The sequence below is a fragment of the Chelonia mydas genome, chromosome 11, assembly GCF_015237465.2.
Source record: "Chelonia mydas isolate rCheMyd1 chromosome 11, rCheMyd1.pri.v2, whole genome shotgun sequence".
Lineage (NCBI taxonomy): Eukaryota > Metazoa > Chordata > Testudines > Cheloniidae > Chelonia > Chelonia mydas.
The window spans coordinates 11,570,543-11,586,835 of NC_051251.2; the positions used below are offsets into that span (position 1 = coordinate 11,570,543).

Consider the following 16,293-nt stretch of genomic DNA (forward strand, 5'->3'; position numbering starts at 1 on the left):
TTGGATAATATAGGACTTCCCTATTTTACTTTAAAATATTAGAGTTTCTTACACTTCTATTACTCAAAATCATCACTGCCAATTGGTATAGGATGGGAGATGAGGTGTTGGTTTTAACCTATAAAACCCTAAATGTTTTGTGATCCATCTACCAGAGAGAGAGCCTCCCTGCCCATGTGATACTGATGTAACTGAAGTCAGAGACCTTGATCCTGCAAAGATTTACACACATGCTTAAAGTAAATCATACACACAAATCTTTACAATATCATTTCACTACCTAACATTTGGTTTGCCAGTGTCCAAATTAGTTAGACTTCTAGACAACCTGCAAACCCATTTTTTCCACTCCCCAGGCAGACACTCCCAGTTTACTCTTGAGGGTTGTGGGCGTATAATGTCATAAGAATCTTCCTGTACTATGCATTATTAGTATTAGGACCAATACCTGAGTACATTCAAAATGCTATATACATACTTTAGTATTTTCCAAGATATGCATGTTGAAATACAGTATGTGCCTATCCCCTGCACCAACAACAGCTTTTTAATATGCATCTCCCCATCAACACTGTCATGGTTCCATAAACTACAGTCAGGTGGCTACGATGGTTTGGACATCAAGAAGTCATGCATCAATTGCAAGTATTCTATTACGGGATAATTCTGCAACAAAAGAGATCTTTTAAAAAATGCCTCATTGTCAACTGGTACCACAATGTAGTTAGCATGCATGTAGTTAGAGTGTGGAAACAAGCATCTCTGAAGCCACATGGTCTAGTACAGGGGTCGGCAACCTTTCAGAAGTGGTGTGCCGAGTCTTCATTTATTCACTTTAATTTAAGGGTTCATGTGCCAGTAATACATTTTAATGTTTTTTAGAAGGTCTCTCTCTCTATAAGTCTATATATTATATAACTAAACTATTGTTGTATTGTAAAATAAACAAGGTTTTCAAAATGTTTAAGAAGCTTCATTTAAAATTAAATTAAAATGTTGATCTTAAGCCGCCGGCCCGCTCAGCCCGCTGCTGGTCTGGGGTTCCGTTCACCTAGGCCAGGAGTGGGCTGAGCAGGGCCTGTGGCCGGGATCCCAGCTGGCAAAGGGCTGGCAACCAAAACCCCAGACTGGCAGTGGGCTGAGCGGCTCAGCCCGCAGCCACTCAGGGGTTCCATCCGCCGGCTCCTGCCAGCCGGGATCCCGGCTGCTGGACCCGCTCAGCCCGCTGCTGGTCTGGGGTCCCGGCCCTACCCACATACAGTGGGTACCTACCTTCTCCCGGGTTCTGGCCATTCTCTTCCTCTCTCTCTGCACTGAGCTGAGGGTGGGAGTGCACTGAGCACAGGGCTGGGGGTTAAGGAGCAGGCTGGGGGTTGGGGTGTACGGTCTGGCCAGCAGCTAGAATGAGGGAGGAGGCTCAGGGTTGGGGCAGGAGGTTTGGGTGTGGAGTGCTTACCTGGGTAGCTCCCATTTGGTGGGAGGGGTGCAGGTGGAAATGTGTGTGTGGGGGGAAGGTGCAGGAGCTCCCATTTGGTGCTCAGGATGGGGGTGGGGATGTGGGGGGTGCAAGGGGTGTGGGGGGGCTGGGTATGTGGGGGGGTGCAAGAGTCAGGGCAGAGGGCTGGGGGCATGTGAGGGAGGGTGCAGGTGTCAGGGTATTGGGTGCGGGGAGCCTGGGTATGTGTGGGAGTGCCAGAGTCAGGGCTGGGATCGTGGGGGGGAGGGGTGAAGGAGTCAAGCAGAGGGCTGGGTGTGTGTGAGGTGGGTACAGGGCTCAGGGCAGGGGCCTTGGGGTGTGCGCGGGGCTGCAGGGCTCAGGGCACAGGGCTGGGTGTGTGTGAGCGGGGTTCAGGGCAGAGGGCTAGGGATGTGGGCTGGGGTCTGTGGTGCTCACGGCAGGGGGTTGGAGCAGCGAGCACGCTGACTCCGCTCCTCCCCCACCCCCTCCCTCGCAGGGGCCATCAGCTGATCGGCCGGCAGGGAGGGAGGGACGGAGAGGAGGAGGAGGGGCAGGAACCCAGCACACTACGGGAAGAGGCAGGGGAGCCGGCAGGACCAAGCTTCTGCCCCCTGCCCCCGCGGGAGGGGGTGGGGAGTGGAGAAGAGCGGGCCGGGCCAGGCCAGGCCGGGCCGGATTTTTAATGGCATGCTGCTGCCTGCCGGGAGCCTGGCAGGCAGCAACGTGCCATTGAAAATGGGCTCACCTGCCGTCTTTGGCACGCATGCCATAGGTTGCCTACCCCGGTCTAGTAGATGGGGTGCAGGACTCGGAGCTTGGCAACCTGAGTTCTATTCCTAGCTCTGCAACCGACCTGCTGTGTAACCTTGTGAAAGTCACGTCTCTCTGTGCCTCTGTTTCCCTTCCTGCCTTTGTCTATTTAGATTGTAAGCTCTTTTGAGCAGGGACGGCCTCTCACTATGTGGTTCTACAGGGCCTAGTGCACTGCGGGCACTGATGTAATACAAATTAATAATGGTTTACACACAATCCTGGAACACAGGATCACTTGCCACTGTACTGTAACAATACTTGTAGATAAAACAACCCAAAGCAGCTCAACAGCCAAAAGCCATCATGAAGACTAATACATGATTCTTGGTTGCAAAATATATAGGATAAAGTGCACTTGTATAAAGGTTCTCTGTGAAGTTTTACCCAGGTGCCAAGATACAAGTGATGGCTCATAACTGGAGGTCAAAAGTCACGTGGTCAAGGTGGTTAGGAACAAGCCTGAATGATAAGCAGTGGTGCAGGGGTGGTGGTGAAGGAGAGAGAGGAAATAGTAGCTCCCCATGTTAACATTTCTGCCCCTGGGTTTGTTGTTCAACTGCCAGTGCTGATGGTATAATGTGAATTCTAAAGAGATTCATGTTTTTAAACCAGGCTGCTTTGGTACAATACAGCACTCTCTGTCATCAACTGTAAAAGGCAATTATCCAGGTATGCGAAGGCCATAGAGACAAGCAGGAGGAAGGTCAATCCAAATCTAACATACTGGAGAATGGCAAGAAGAGAGTACAAATATATTGAAAGTCTAGGATTTTCTATAACAATCTTGCATTTATTTATCTCTAGACTGTGTGTTTTTCAGCAGTGCTTTTGACAATAGTTACAGAAAGAGGAGTTTCTTCATGTATTCGGAGAGGCTTTATGTTGCACATATCACCCCTGAAGCACTGTGCCAAGGGTCATTCTGACAGGACATTGCCCATTTTCCTGCATTTGGAAATGAAGAGTCTCTCTATGAAGAGACAGAAAGGTGCTATAGGAAGGCAGTGACAGGGAGTTAGCCACATGCAGTTATATGTAACCATGCCATTCCATGATTGGGGGAATTTTTCAGGAGCAGGAGGAACCTTAGACTGGGAAGGAGACAGGGCTGACGCTGGATAATTGTGGGAGTGCTCCTTCTATGCAGTACTTCCATCCCAGGCAGCCTTCAGCCAGACAGGCAAGTTATTTTCAGCGGGAGAGGTCAGAACTTCTCTCACATGTGTTTATAATTGTGGATAAAACTGGGGCTTTTCCATTACAGTCATGGAGCACTGCTAAGTTACTGAGAAAGGGATCAGGCCAGGCTGTGGGAACATACCAATCTCAAGGTCACATTTCACTTCCCCTGCCACCTTTCTGAGTTCTTCCATTCAAACTGAATGACTTGAAAAGTGTGCCAGGTAATCAAGGATTATGTGCAAACAACTCACTGTAAAGCAGCCCTGAGAGAGGCAACTTGATAACAAAGCACACTATTTTTTCCCCCTTTAAAACTTATGGCCTGTGAGAACTTGAAACATCAACTCATGTCTTGTGAATACCAGATCAGATCATAAGGGCTAAACTGAATAATTTAGGCTAGCATTCAACGGAGATGGCGTGAACCAAAAACTCCCAAATCTAAACTCTTCTGACCCTGGAATTTCGAGGAAGTTTGGATTCTCAGGAGAAGACTGAACAATGGGCCCATCTCTAATTGTAAAAGGATCTGTTAGGACATTTAAGAGCTACATGTGGGGTTTTGTTTGTGGATTGTTCATTTGTTTAAGCAAATCTGGTTTTGAGAGTAACCTGATTTGAACAGAAATATTTTAATGAAATGAAAACAAAATAGTTGTAAACAGTTTTGGACACAACGTTCCCCTCCTTTGTAATATTAGAAATCCAAAGAGCACCTTGCTACTACAGAAGGAATCAGAAACACAGAAAATGGAACGGCCAGTCGGGTTTCACTGTCCCCGCTGAGATAAGGGCACAAAAGACACAGCTTGGGTGGTGAGAAGGCAGTAGGAGTTTAAAAATTAAAAAATGTTTAATGATACAAAGTACTATCAGGGAATAACATTATCAAAAAATCCACAAGTTTTATGTTAACAGCATTTCAAGTATTCTTTTTCATCAGCAAAGTGCATATGATGTGTGAGATACAGCAGGGGTTAAATCCCTCAACCCTCAAAACAAGGTTCTGATACAAAATGCATTTAGATTAATCTTGTATGCAGTGTTGTTGTAGTGTTGAGACATTGTGGGTGAGGTAATATTTTTCATTGGACCAACTTCCAATAAAACACCTCTCAGGGATGGTTTGGATCAGTGGCTTTCAACCTTTGCAGACTACTGTACCCCTTTCAGGAGTCTGATTTGTCTTGCATACCCCAAGTTTCATCTTACTTAAAAACTACTTGCTTACAAAATCAGACATAAAAATACAAAAGTGTTATAGCATAATATTACTGAAAAATTGCTTACTTTCCCATTTTTAACCATATAATTGTAAAATAAATCATTTGGAATATAAATATTGTACTTACATTTCAGCATATACTATATAGAGCAGTATAAACAAATCATTGTCTGTATAAAATTTTAGTTTGTACTGACTTTGCTAGTGCTTTTTATGTAGCCTGTTGTAAAACTAGGCAAATATCTAGGTGAGTTGATGTACTCCCTGGGAGATCTCTGCCTACTCCCAGGAGTATGCATACCCCTGGTTGAGAATCACTGACCTAGATCAGTGGTTCTCAGCCTATTTACTATTGTGGGCCGCATATGCCACTCTCTATGTGTTATGTGGGCCACATCCACACAATATATATACTACATGTATGGCCCTGAAGATGTCACGAGGGCCACAGCTCTGTGCTGATTTGGCTACAAGTGGCCCGCGGGTTAGGAACCACTAGTCTAGACAATACTTAGTCCTTCCATGAGTGCAAGGGACTGGACTAGATGACCTCTCGAGGTCCCTTCCAATCCTACGATTCTGTGAGAGAGACAAGCTTTTGAGCTTACACAGGCTCGAGAGCTTGTTTCACTCACCATCAGAAGTTGGCCCAATAAACACCTTAAGGGTAATCTTGTCAGCTTTAGTCCTCCAGTCTCAAAGAGCTTGATGGGCCAGGTGGCTTAGTGGCACAGAACTTACTGTACTTTCTATGGTTTGGGCATGCAAAAGCTAAAATGTACTGTGAACTTGACCTAGACATTTGAGCCAAAGGTGGAGACAGGGATCAAGCATGGGGGTAATGATGCCAGATTCATCCTTTCACAAGCACCCCTGTTGCCATTTTGGTACATGTAAGTAACTTTAGTGGATCAGACTAAAAACTTATTGTCTGAAGCCTCTGTTGTGCCGCTACTAAGACCAAACTTAAAAAAACATTATGACACAACCTTGTCACAAGAGCCCCCTGCTGGATGCACATCACAATTGCAATAAAGAACAAAGGTTTCAGAGTAGCAGCCGTGTTAGTCTGTATACGCAAAAAGAAAAGGAGTACTTGTGGCACCTTAGAGACTAACCAATTTATTTGAGCATAAGCTTTAGTGAGCTACAGCTCACTTCATCGGATGTATCAAATAATTTGGTTAGTCTCTAAGGTGCCACAAGTACTCCTTTTCTTTTTGCAAATAAAGAACAAAATTGCTTAATGAAAACATTCCCAATGGCACATTTAATATACCCAGACTCATTATTTAGCACATACCCCATTATGGGAAACTAACAAATTCTGTGCAGTACATATAGCTTGGTCATCTACGTTTCTATAATGTGCCCATCCCCATAGTATCTGAGCATCTGGATGCATGTGTTTCTGCAGCCAGAGGAAGTTCTCTTACCGTTGAGGAGCCAGGTGATCTGAGGCACAGGTGTACCTTCCACAGAACACTGCAGCACGAAATCTTGCCCTTCACTCACTGTACATCCCTTCAAGACACTGGAAAACCTTGGAGCCATCTCTTCAACTTTAGACCCTTTAAGTCAAAGTGAAAGCGGATCTGTTAATACAGGGCTGACAAATCGACTACTCCTCTGGGAGTTTTACTCAGTAGATTAAGAGGATATAATGGAATGACAATGCAAAATCATTTCCAGATACATGTGCAAGATCACAGCTGTAAAGAAAAGAACCTTTTGGAAGTAAAAACAATTTTGACTCATGGACTAATAAAAAGATGGGGCTCCCTGCATAGTCTTCAAAGATTTTTCTTGCCTTTCATGCTTTGCATTAGGCTCTGGTTTTGCAAGTGAAACCCACACCCAGCCATGTGCATCAGGCCACCATGAGGAACTGAAATCCATTAACAGAAAGTGAAGAAGTGCAAAGAACAGGACGATCAGGTTTTTCACAATTCTCCCCCTTAGGCAATGAAACAGAGGAGGAATTAAGGATTTTGCCAACATGCTGGAAATAGGATTCTGACAAGGCAGGAAATGTTCTGTGGAGGAACCTGAGGTGGTCAGGTTTAAAAGCCAACAATTCCCAGTGCTGGCCGAGAAATGTTGCATCAACATGACTGGAGCTTTGTAACAAAACCTCAAATCACATAAAAGAATGGGCTTGGAAAAAAAAAATAACTTAGGCCAGTGTTTGCTAAGATGCTCCAGAATCTTGCAAGCAAACCTGATATTTAAGGGTTGCAAGCTCAAAAATGGTGCCAGATAAAACTCTCAGGTTTTGTTCCATGTAATTCTCACTCCACACCTTTCCTTATTACCTATTGTAGCACACAAGAGTGTTAACAGAATCAGTTAGCATTTGGCAAGCAGTTCAGAAATGCAAAGCACTACATAAGTGTTAAGCAACTTCCAACAGAGTCCCGTGCAGAAGGTGCACATCTCTTTGGGCAGGGTCTGTGCCTTCTTCTTCATTCATATTCCATTATTTTATTACACACAGCCATAGCAGCTCCAACCAAGATCAGGACCCACCACATGTCAGGCACCCTACCAACACAGTGAGGAACAGCCACTGCCCTGAAGAGCTTACAAGAGAGAAGACAAAGGGTGAAGTGGTGAGGAAGGGAGACAGAGATATAAAGGGACTTGCACAAGATCACACATCAGGTTGGTGGTAGAGCAGAGCTGGGAATTAAAAAGTCTATGTATGAATTAATTTTAAAGGAATTTTGCAGCCAAATCTCTTAGACAGCTTTGAAAATCCCAACCTTATTTACTAAAGTACACATTGGCTCACCCTAACTTACTTACTTTCTACACTTAACACCCAGCTGCTGGAAGTTCGACCTCTGGCGTTGAAGGCTGTACAGCTATAGGACCCACTGTCTCCCAAGTGGGTTTTCATTAAGCGCAAGCAATGAATTCCATCCTCTTCGTATATTTGGATGCCATCTCTTCCTTTTACAGGGGCTCCCTCTTTGAACCATTCCACATCTGGTTTTGGTTTCCCTGAAACTAGATGATGCAAAGTTGGAGCATGGGGGTGAGGGCCATTAAAGATATTTCCTCATTATGATAAACCTTCACTTTGCCTATTATATTTTTTACCAGCACAATAGACTTTGTAAAATATTTTGATACACAGTTACTGCTTATCCTTCCCCACCCATCCCTTAAAGAGACATTGACAACTTGAAAAAAGTCACACGTACGTCTGTCTGAAAATTGTTCCTCTAGTGTTGTTACAAGTCACACCTAAGATTGTTGTAATCCAGCTAGATTGGGGGTACGAGGTAGGGAGGAAGAAACATGTTACACCGTCTTCCCCTACCCTCAAGTTTGTTTGCTTTCTGCATTTGGCAGCACTTTGTGAATTGTCAGTTTCTACTGTAAAATTGGTTACAGTAGTTGCTCAGGTTCTGCTCTTTGGCTAGGTCTTTCACATGGCAACGGGGAACAGAACAGTCAAAAATTAGCAAAAATGCCATTCCTTCAATTGTGTGTTTGCAAGGCTGGATACTTAATCTGACTCAGCTCAGCAAGGGATGAGGCATGTGGGAGAATGGTGGTTACAAGAGTGAAAGATCATGAGCTGTGCTTAATGTCATAGACACATCTTGTTGGTTCCTCTCTGGTTTTTGAGGGATGCGAACAGGAGCAGCAGAAACAATGGGAGAAAATAAATGGGAAGAGCATCTATTGCATGTACAACTGTGAAGTACAGGGAGAACAGATTGACCAAGGCAGAGGACATATCAAGAAGGGAGAAGCACTGACACTGGACAAAGTCACTTGACTCTTAAGACCTGATCGGAAGCACCCTGAAGTCAACAGAAAGACACCCATTTACTTCAGTAGGCAATGAATGAGGGAGGCCCTTAGGCCCAGATCCCCAATGTTATTTAAGCTCCTAACTTCTACAGAAGTCAGTGGAAGTTAGGAGCCTAAATGCCTTTGAGGATCTGGGCCTTAGTGCCTCTGTAAAATAGAGAGAACATTTCCCTCCCTCACAGGAGTAGTGCAAGGCTTCACTAGTTCATGCTTGTCTAAAGTCCTTTGAGACAGTGATAAAGAAGTGCTTAGCATTAATATACTATGAAAATAAACTATTCAGGGAGCCCTTTGGAATACTTTCTCCACTCCTGACTCACTGGGAGGGTAATACAAAATATATTTTTTCTACAGTGAGGAAAACACATCAGAAAGGAAATCAACGTTTTTTCCTTTTTTTTAGATTTTTTCCTGCCTAAAATGTAAAGCCATCTCTCTCTTTTTTTAGGGAGCTATTTGATGTGCAAATGTTACATTAAAATACCAGAAAAATGCTTCAAAATTATTTTCTACTAAACTGCAATAAAAATGGGAGTTCCTCATATTTTCCTCAAAGAAGGGATTAAAAGATTGCCCATGATGTGCAGCCAAAAAGCTCTCCATGGCCCCTTTCTCCTCTGAGAGGTTAAAATCGGATCCATTTTTGGAGAAGAGGAAACACTCAGCCAGGGCCTTTTAATTATGACCTTCTGTAGTTAAATCATTAGAAACACTTGACTAAATACCACTTGGCTAGATTAAGCAGTGAGGCTGAGCTGTAAGTAGGGGGTGATGTGCAAGTGCCAAGAGAAAGCAGTGTGACTCCATTACAATTCCTTCTCTACTCCATCCCTTTCTCCAGGGGACAGTAACTTACTACAGCACTGAAAAAGGTACAGCTTACTTATCCTCTTGTACTAATTCAGCACCACAGATCAGCATGCTGGAGAAGGGGACAGAGGCAAGAAACTGCTGGTTAGGCAGAATAAGGAGGGAGTGAGCGCTGGGCATGCAGCCCACGGTCAGCCATTCTGCATCTGAGCCTTGCTGCAGGAAACCCTAGAACAGCCATGCAGGGGAGTGGCCTTGGGCTCCTACTCCCTCTTATTCTCCTGAACAGCCATATTAAGGTCTGGCCCTGTATAGAAATCACACAGACAGAACAACACAATGGTGTGCAGTGGAACAATGGTGCAAGTGTGGAGTGCCACAGATGAGCTGTTTTCAGAATGGTTTGGGAAGGAGGCGAAACCTGCACTGAAGAGTGAAGTATTTCCCCCTTATGCTATCTACAGCAAAAGAGCCCTAAGCACTGGGTTAGTTGAGCTTTCATCCCTTTACCTTTGCTTTTGAATTTGACCTCCTGGCCTTCTAATACTTCCTGGCTTTGTGGACGGCTCTCAAACTGCGGAGGGACTCCCTGAGGCTCCCTCTTCTCCTCTGTTGTGCTCTTCCTTGTTCCAGCTCTGTTTTCTGCTTCCCTACTCCTTGGACCAGCTTGTCTGATGAGAGAAGCAGTTTGTCGAGTTGTCATCAGGGGCTGTGTGGTCCCTTTCCTGTCCTCATCCTGTCCAGTAGAAGTGGCCGTGGATTCTGTCTTTGGTTCTGGTTGCACTTTAATGGCTTGCAGCGTTATGGTGCTGGAAGTTTTCTGTAGGCCCCGAGATCCCCTTGCTTCTCCTTTAGGTTCCTGAGCGGGTTCTGTGTTGGTTTCTCTGAGCTGTCGTTGTCTATTGTCCTTGGCTTCTTTGGAGGAGATAGAAGAGGCCTCTTTCTTTACTGCTGTCCTCTCTTTGGTTTCAACTGTGAGGTCAGTGCTGCTGGATTTCAGTTCCTTAGCAATCCCATTGCTAGTTGCCAGTTTGAATTCTGAATTTTCAATAGCTTTGGTTGCAGTGGAAGTTGATTTTGTTGGAGTGCTGAAAGGAAATTATTTATTTAGAGATATAAGCAATGGCTTGTAATAATTAGTACTTATACAGCACTTCTAGCTTCAGAGAACTTTGCAAATGTTCATAGTTTATAAGGCCAGAAGGGAGCATTGTAATCATTTAGTCTGACCTCCTGTAAAGCACAGGCCACAGGACATCCCTGAATTAATTCCTGTTAATTAGTTAACCCCCACAAAACCCCTGTGAGATAGAGGTTAATAATATTCCCCTTTAACAGATAGGTAAATAAGTGGCTTGTGCCACAGAGTGACTCAATGTCAGAACGTGGATTCCAAAACAGAAGTTGCTGGATCCCATTCCTCTGTTCAGGCCCTCTCTTACATGACATGGGTCAGATTCTGATCTCACATACACTGTCTTAGACTTACAGTGAACTCCATTTAAATGTATGGCGTGACAATGGGGGAGGGATAGCTCAGTGGTTTGAGCACTGGCCTGCTAAACCCAGGGTTGTGAGTTCAATCCTTGAGGGGGCCATTTAGGGATCGGGGCAAAAATTGGGGATTGGTCCTGCTTTGAGCAGGGGGTTGGACTAGATGACCTCCTGAGGTCCCTTCCAACCCTGATATTCTATGATTCTATGACACTTATGTAAAATCAGTATAAGCGTGAACGGATTCAGGCTACATATATAAATGATTCAAAACACTGTATAAGTTAAACTTCCTGTAGATAATTCCAGCTAACTATTTTCACTGTATTATTATGCTTATTAGAGATAGGGTAAAATTCTCAAAAATGCCTAAGTGATTTGGGAACCTAATTTATATTAACTTTCAATGAGACTTAGGCTCTTAAGTCCCCAAGTCTCTTGAAAATAGGACTAAGGCTTGCAAGTCACTTAGGCACTTTTGAAAATTTTACCCATAGTGCCTAGGGGCCTCAAGAAGGTTAGACTGGATAAATAACTGTGTATCAGGCTTGCACTTGCGATTATACATTGTTATGGTTTATAAAACATACCAGTTCTATTCATAGGATAAAAAGGAGGAGGAGCTCTACTTCTTGAGACCTGAGGACACTGCAAGCTCTGGCGAGTAGCTCAATTTTACTGTTAAAAAGCTTGTTACCAGGAGAAGCCTAGGTCTTAGCATTGTGGCAGGGTGAAATTTTGAAAAGCACTTAGTTTTGGCCTAGTTCTGCTTCCAGCAGAGCTGAGCACTTTTAAAAATTTCACTCCAGATGTGTTGGGACAGACAAATCCAACATCCTGAAAGGTCTAAAACTCAGAGCTAGTGGGTATGTTCAGTAAACTAATATGAGCCTCGATGACTCCATGAAGCGATCTTGTACATCCTGGTTAGCACTGGTTAAAACTTTTCATGAATACATTTTTTGCTATTAAAAATGCTCTTTCTTCTAAATGAAAATGTTTCTTTCAGTTTTCAACTTTAAAAAATTTCAGAAAAAAACTGAAAGAGAACATTTTTCATTTCTTATATCTTTTTTCACAGAAAATATTTATCATTCTGACCAGATCTAATCCTGGAAGTTCTACGTGAAGGACTTAGAAGCACAGTATGTACTTGTATATGGCAGGAGCACAGTATTCCATATTCATTGTTCGCACTAGTTACCTGGAAGATGTGTATAAATCCTCTAGACTACTTTGAAAATCTCAACAATCATTTCTAGAATTCTAACCTTCCTTTACACTTCAGCAGACATAATAATTTAAACATAAAGCTAGTCCTGCAGAAGTATAAACTTGTTCAGTTCCCAAAATTTGTTTTCCAGAAGGACTAAAACCTTCAGAGGTTTTCTAAATGTATGAAAATAGAAATAATAACCACTAGACCCATTTCTTACTCATCTACTTTCAGTTTTTAATTAAGATTCATGTAGTACCATGCTTTTAAGGAAGATCTGCTCCATATTGACATGATGTATGCAAGTGTTCTGAGCATGAATTAGGGGAGCGTTCAGAGCAAGCAACCTCTTGTTTCATAGAGTTCACATGTTGATACTGTAGCCATTCCACATTTGGAGCTCCTCTTTGAAGACAATGTACATAGTGTGGAAGACCTTTGTCTCGCCAGACCTAGCACTTCCCTCTCTGCCTGAGTCCTGCCTGGGGTAAATCAGCCTCACTCTGAGCAGTGTTTGTCTTCCCCCAAACGGTGCTCCTCTGGCCATATTTTCAGGGTAGGAGTTGGGATCGGCCTCAGGGGCGAGCCTCCACCAAACAAAAAGGAAACAGTCTCACAAACACAAAAACAAAGGGGGATACCTTTCCCTGACCCCTTGTTGGGGCAGGGTGTTGTTCTGTTTGCTCCAGGGTGTCAGTCCTTCCCCTAGCAGACACTCAGGTTTGGTTGTCTCCCCTATGGGAAGGAGCACAGCCTCTCACCCTGGGGAAGCTTATTTCCCTATGGCCACTAGCCTGGCAGTTGCGGGTGGTGGGGTGGGGTGGGGTGGGGGGGTTGGGTTTAAAAGGTCTCAGGCAGTCCCTTAATTGGATGCTGGTGTCCTTAATTGACCTGAGGTAACCACTTCTCAGCTTGGAGGAAAGAGGGCCTTTAACATTCTAGGGCTAACATATTGGCCCTCTGCCACACTCCTGCAGCTGCCCGGCCTGACTTTGTCACACCAGAAACATCAGAATTTTCTCTTATGGATCAGATCAGTGGTCTGTCTCGGACAGAATGCTGCCACCAACAGCGACCGATACTAACTGTTTGCCAGGAGATACAAGGAATCCATTATGAGATAATCTGTCCCCGAGTAAAGTTTCTTTCTAACCCTCAAACTTACGCAATGAAGAAGGTGGTTTGTTTTTCTTTCAGTGAAGTTTCATGCTGCAATTTCAAGACCACAGTATATTTCATTTCAAAAGATCGGAAAAGGGAAAATGTATTGAATGAAAAACATACCATAATGGGTGAACATACAGGTCTGTCTTATCTGAACCTGAAATAAAAATAAAGTAAACATATTATACTAAATACAAACCTTGAAAATGTCAAAATAAAGCTTTTGGCAAAGTTTATATTTTGGAGAGTCAATTTTTTTTTTTTGTATGGGAGCCAAATTATGGCTTGCCACCAGAGGAAAGTTGAGATGGATCTAAATCATACCCACTTTTTGCTGAGTCACTGGACCACAACAGATTCATTGACAGATCTTGACTCCCAACCACAAGTGCTGACTGCTCAACTGAAATGGCAAGAGGTCTTGGCTCAGTTTAAGATATTCCTGGATCTAGCAACTGCAAGGCTCACTGAAAACTAAAGGGCTTTGCCAGACCGAAGTGTTCTGGGTTAGAAAAGGCAGGCATGCAGGATATTACAGCTGGAGACAGCTCATTAATTCTTAATGAAACTTCAGAGAGGATGTGGACCTAGGCAGGCCACACATCCTCTGTATTTGATCTAAAAAGTGTAATTACGAAGATGCTGAATCAGGTGTTCTGGTTGTAAACTGTGTCCAGCCACAAATTCCTGATTAAGCATGAGCTGGCTGGTAGAGATCAACACATTCAACACAAACAATGGCATAAAAATGAAACCAACATATTGAATCTTTCACTTTTGGAAGAAATGTTCCGGCATGGAAGCTCACACAGGGCTTACAATGAACCCAGGGATTCAAATTGCTCAGAGATTTAGTTTTCTTCTTATTCTAAAAGACCCCAATTATTCTGGGTCATTTAGTAACAGTTACATCTGTCCTTGCATGGGTATGCCAGGAGGGAAAGATCCTTCTCCCACACTTATGCACAAAGCAGTGGTAGCCATAAATGGGCTGCCAACACTGCAGAGCGCAAAGGCAGGGTGCCAGTTAGTGCTGTCTGCAGTGCTCTAAGTCTACAAGCACAGGAAAGCACTGTTTACAGTACATGGTGACCAGATTTTTAAAGTGAACAGCCAGGACAGCAGTTCAGAGAAGGAAGGCAGCATAAGGAACAGTTTTGGACCCCAATACAAGAAAGCACTTTAAGCACATGTTTAGAGATGCTAAAGTCCCATTGAGTTTTATGCAAATGTTTAAGTGTTGCCCTGAATAATGCTACTTTCTTGAACTCGGGCCTTGGTAAGGTACAGGGAAGTTTGCAGAGATGGGCTTCAGAACTTGTGCGAGGAAGGGCAGTGGGTTCACTGGGAGGCGAAAAAGGGCAGGTCTTCAGTATGTCACTGATCAAGGAGGTGCGGGGAGTGTCCCTTGAGGAGCATATGAACTCAGTCTGCTTGTTGTCAATATCAATATCTGAGGCAGCTCATCCAGGTGACGAGTCTGCAGGGAGTTACAAAAACCAGGACAAAACAACTGTGTGTGTAGAGTTAATGTGGACATAGAGACAGACTTTGGGGGAGGGGGCAGAGAACATCTCCAGACATCAGGGACATGTTCTCACCCTGAAAGGGAGTTGTCTCTGAATCTGACAGTTCATTTGGCTGTGGACCACTTCCTACTGGACAGCTTTATCTCCCAGACAAAGATTGTCTCCTCACTTTTGAAAAGCAGGAGCACAGTATCCCTCATGTGATCAAGATTCAGGAACTTTTATTGTCACTCCATACAAACCTCCATCAGGGCTGAGCACCCTGGTGTAGACTTGCAAGTTATAAAAAAAAATAAAATAAATAGGAACTACTAGAAGGTTGTACTTATGTTACACCTGGCATTTACTTCTGGAAGCTTACATTGCTGTTCAGTGCCCACTAAGGGCAGCGTTTGATACCTTTTCTCCTGTTGAACAGCGCTTCACTCCACAAGTATTCTCAATGAAAGAAAAGCAATCACTGCTGGAGCACGGTGCTATTCAGCCTAGGTAAAGGTGTTGAAATCTGGCCTGGGCCTTTCAGTCCATGTACACTCACTTCATCATGCTCAATGAATGTTCGGTCTCTTATTGTTTGTGTATTTTGCAACACTGAAATCAAGAAGTTAAGATGAGGAGGAATGCCAAGGAGACAGGGACTCGCCCATGGAACTTCCTGCCACTGGAGAGCAGTCTGAGCCCAAGACTCTTCTCTTTCTGCAATCTTCCTCCTCACAACAGAGTCTTTGAATAGCCCCAGCAGTGCACTTCAGGAAGTAAGCTGCCTAGAAATGGTTCTTTGTCAGTAAGTGTGTTCAAGCTGAGGGTGAGGAGGATGGAGAACTTTCTTCTTTAGGAAACATTTTGAGGGCTGGGTTGGCAGGTGCAAAGAGCCTGGGCAATACCTTTTCAGCAAGCTATAACATATTTAGAGCCAGTTACTCAAAAGTGATAAGTGATTTTGAGTAACCAACCTGAGACACCTTAAAGTGACCTGACTTTGAGAGGCTGGTGCTCAGCACATGCAGAAATATCAAGCCCTTTCAGGTTTCTGAAGCTGGAAACCCAAAATCACTATAAAAATAATACCTGGCTCTCATATAGCACTTTTCATCCATAGCTTTCAAAGCATTTTACAAAGGTGATAAATATCCATTTTACAGATGGGGAAACTGAGGCACAGAGTGGCAAATTAAACTCAGCCTTAGTAGCTGACTCGGAGGAACGAAGCCCATGTAGGAGGGGTCTAGAGTGTTGTTTCTGAGGAAATATTTTGAAAATGAAGGTAGCTTGGTGAATACCAAAGGCATATATCAATGCCCCTAACAGACACCTCTCCAAAGCAGCCTGTGTGTTACCACACAGAAATCCATACTGCATTTTATGCATGTGTTTTGCACAAGTTACAGTTATACTCACAACATAAAACAAAGATTCTACTGCATTTCTCTTACACCTTGGAGGACTCTATAGAATTAGCTCTCTGAATGCATTGATGAGATTGCCAGATCATGAGTTGTGGCTACTCCAATTAGCCTAGAGAGTGACTAAAATGCTACAGAATAGTCTAAGAGATTCACAGGTTCCAAGGGAC

General features: G+C 43.8%; 1 protein-coding gene across 4 annotated transcripts in view; it reads right to left on the reverse strand.

Moving 5' to 3' along the window:
* MYLK (myosin light chain kinase) overlaps positions 1 to 16,293 on the reverse strand; it is a 324,584-nt gene that overhangs the window by 141,606 nt on the left and 166,685 nt on the right. For all 4 annotated transcript variants that reach the window (XM_037913164.2, XM_043524849.1, XM_043524848.1 and 1 more), the window contains exons 7-10: positions 13,312 to 13,348; positions 9,828 to 10,405; positions 7,488 to 7,691; positions 6,116 to 6,250 (exon numbers count right to left, since the gene is read on the reverse strand). In XM_037913164.2, coding sequence (XP_037769092.1) covers positions 6,116 to 6,250; positions 7,488 to 7,691; positions 9,828 to 10,405; positions 13,312 to 13,348 — 954 coding nt within the window. The remainder of the gene's footprint in view (positions 1 to 6,115; positions 6,251 to 7,487; positions 7,692 to 9,827; positions 10,406 to 13,311; positions 13,349 to 16,293) is intronic.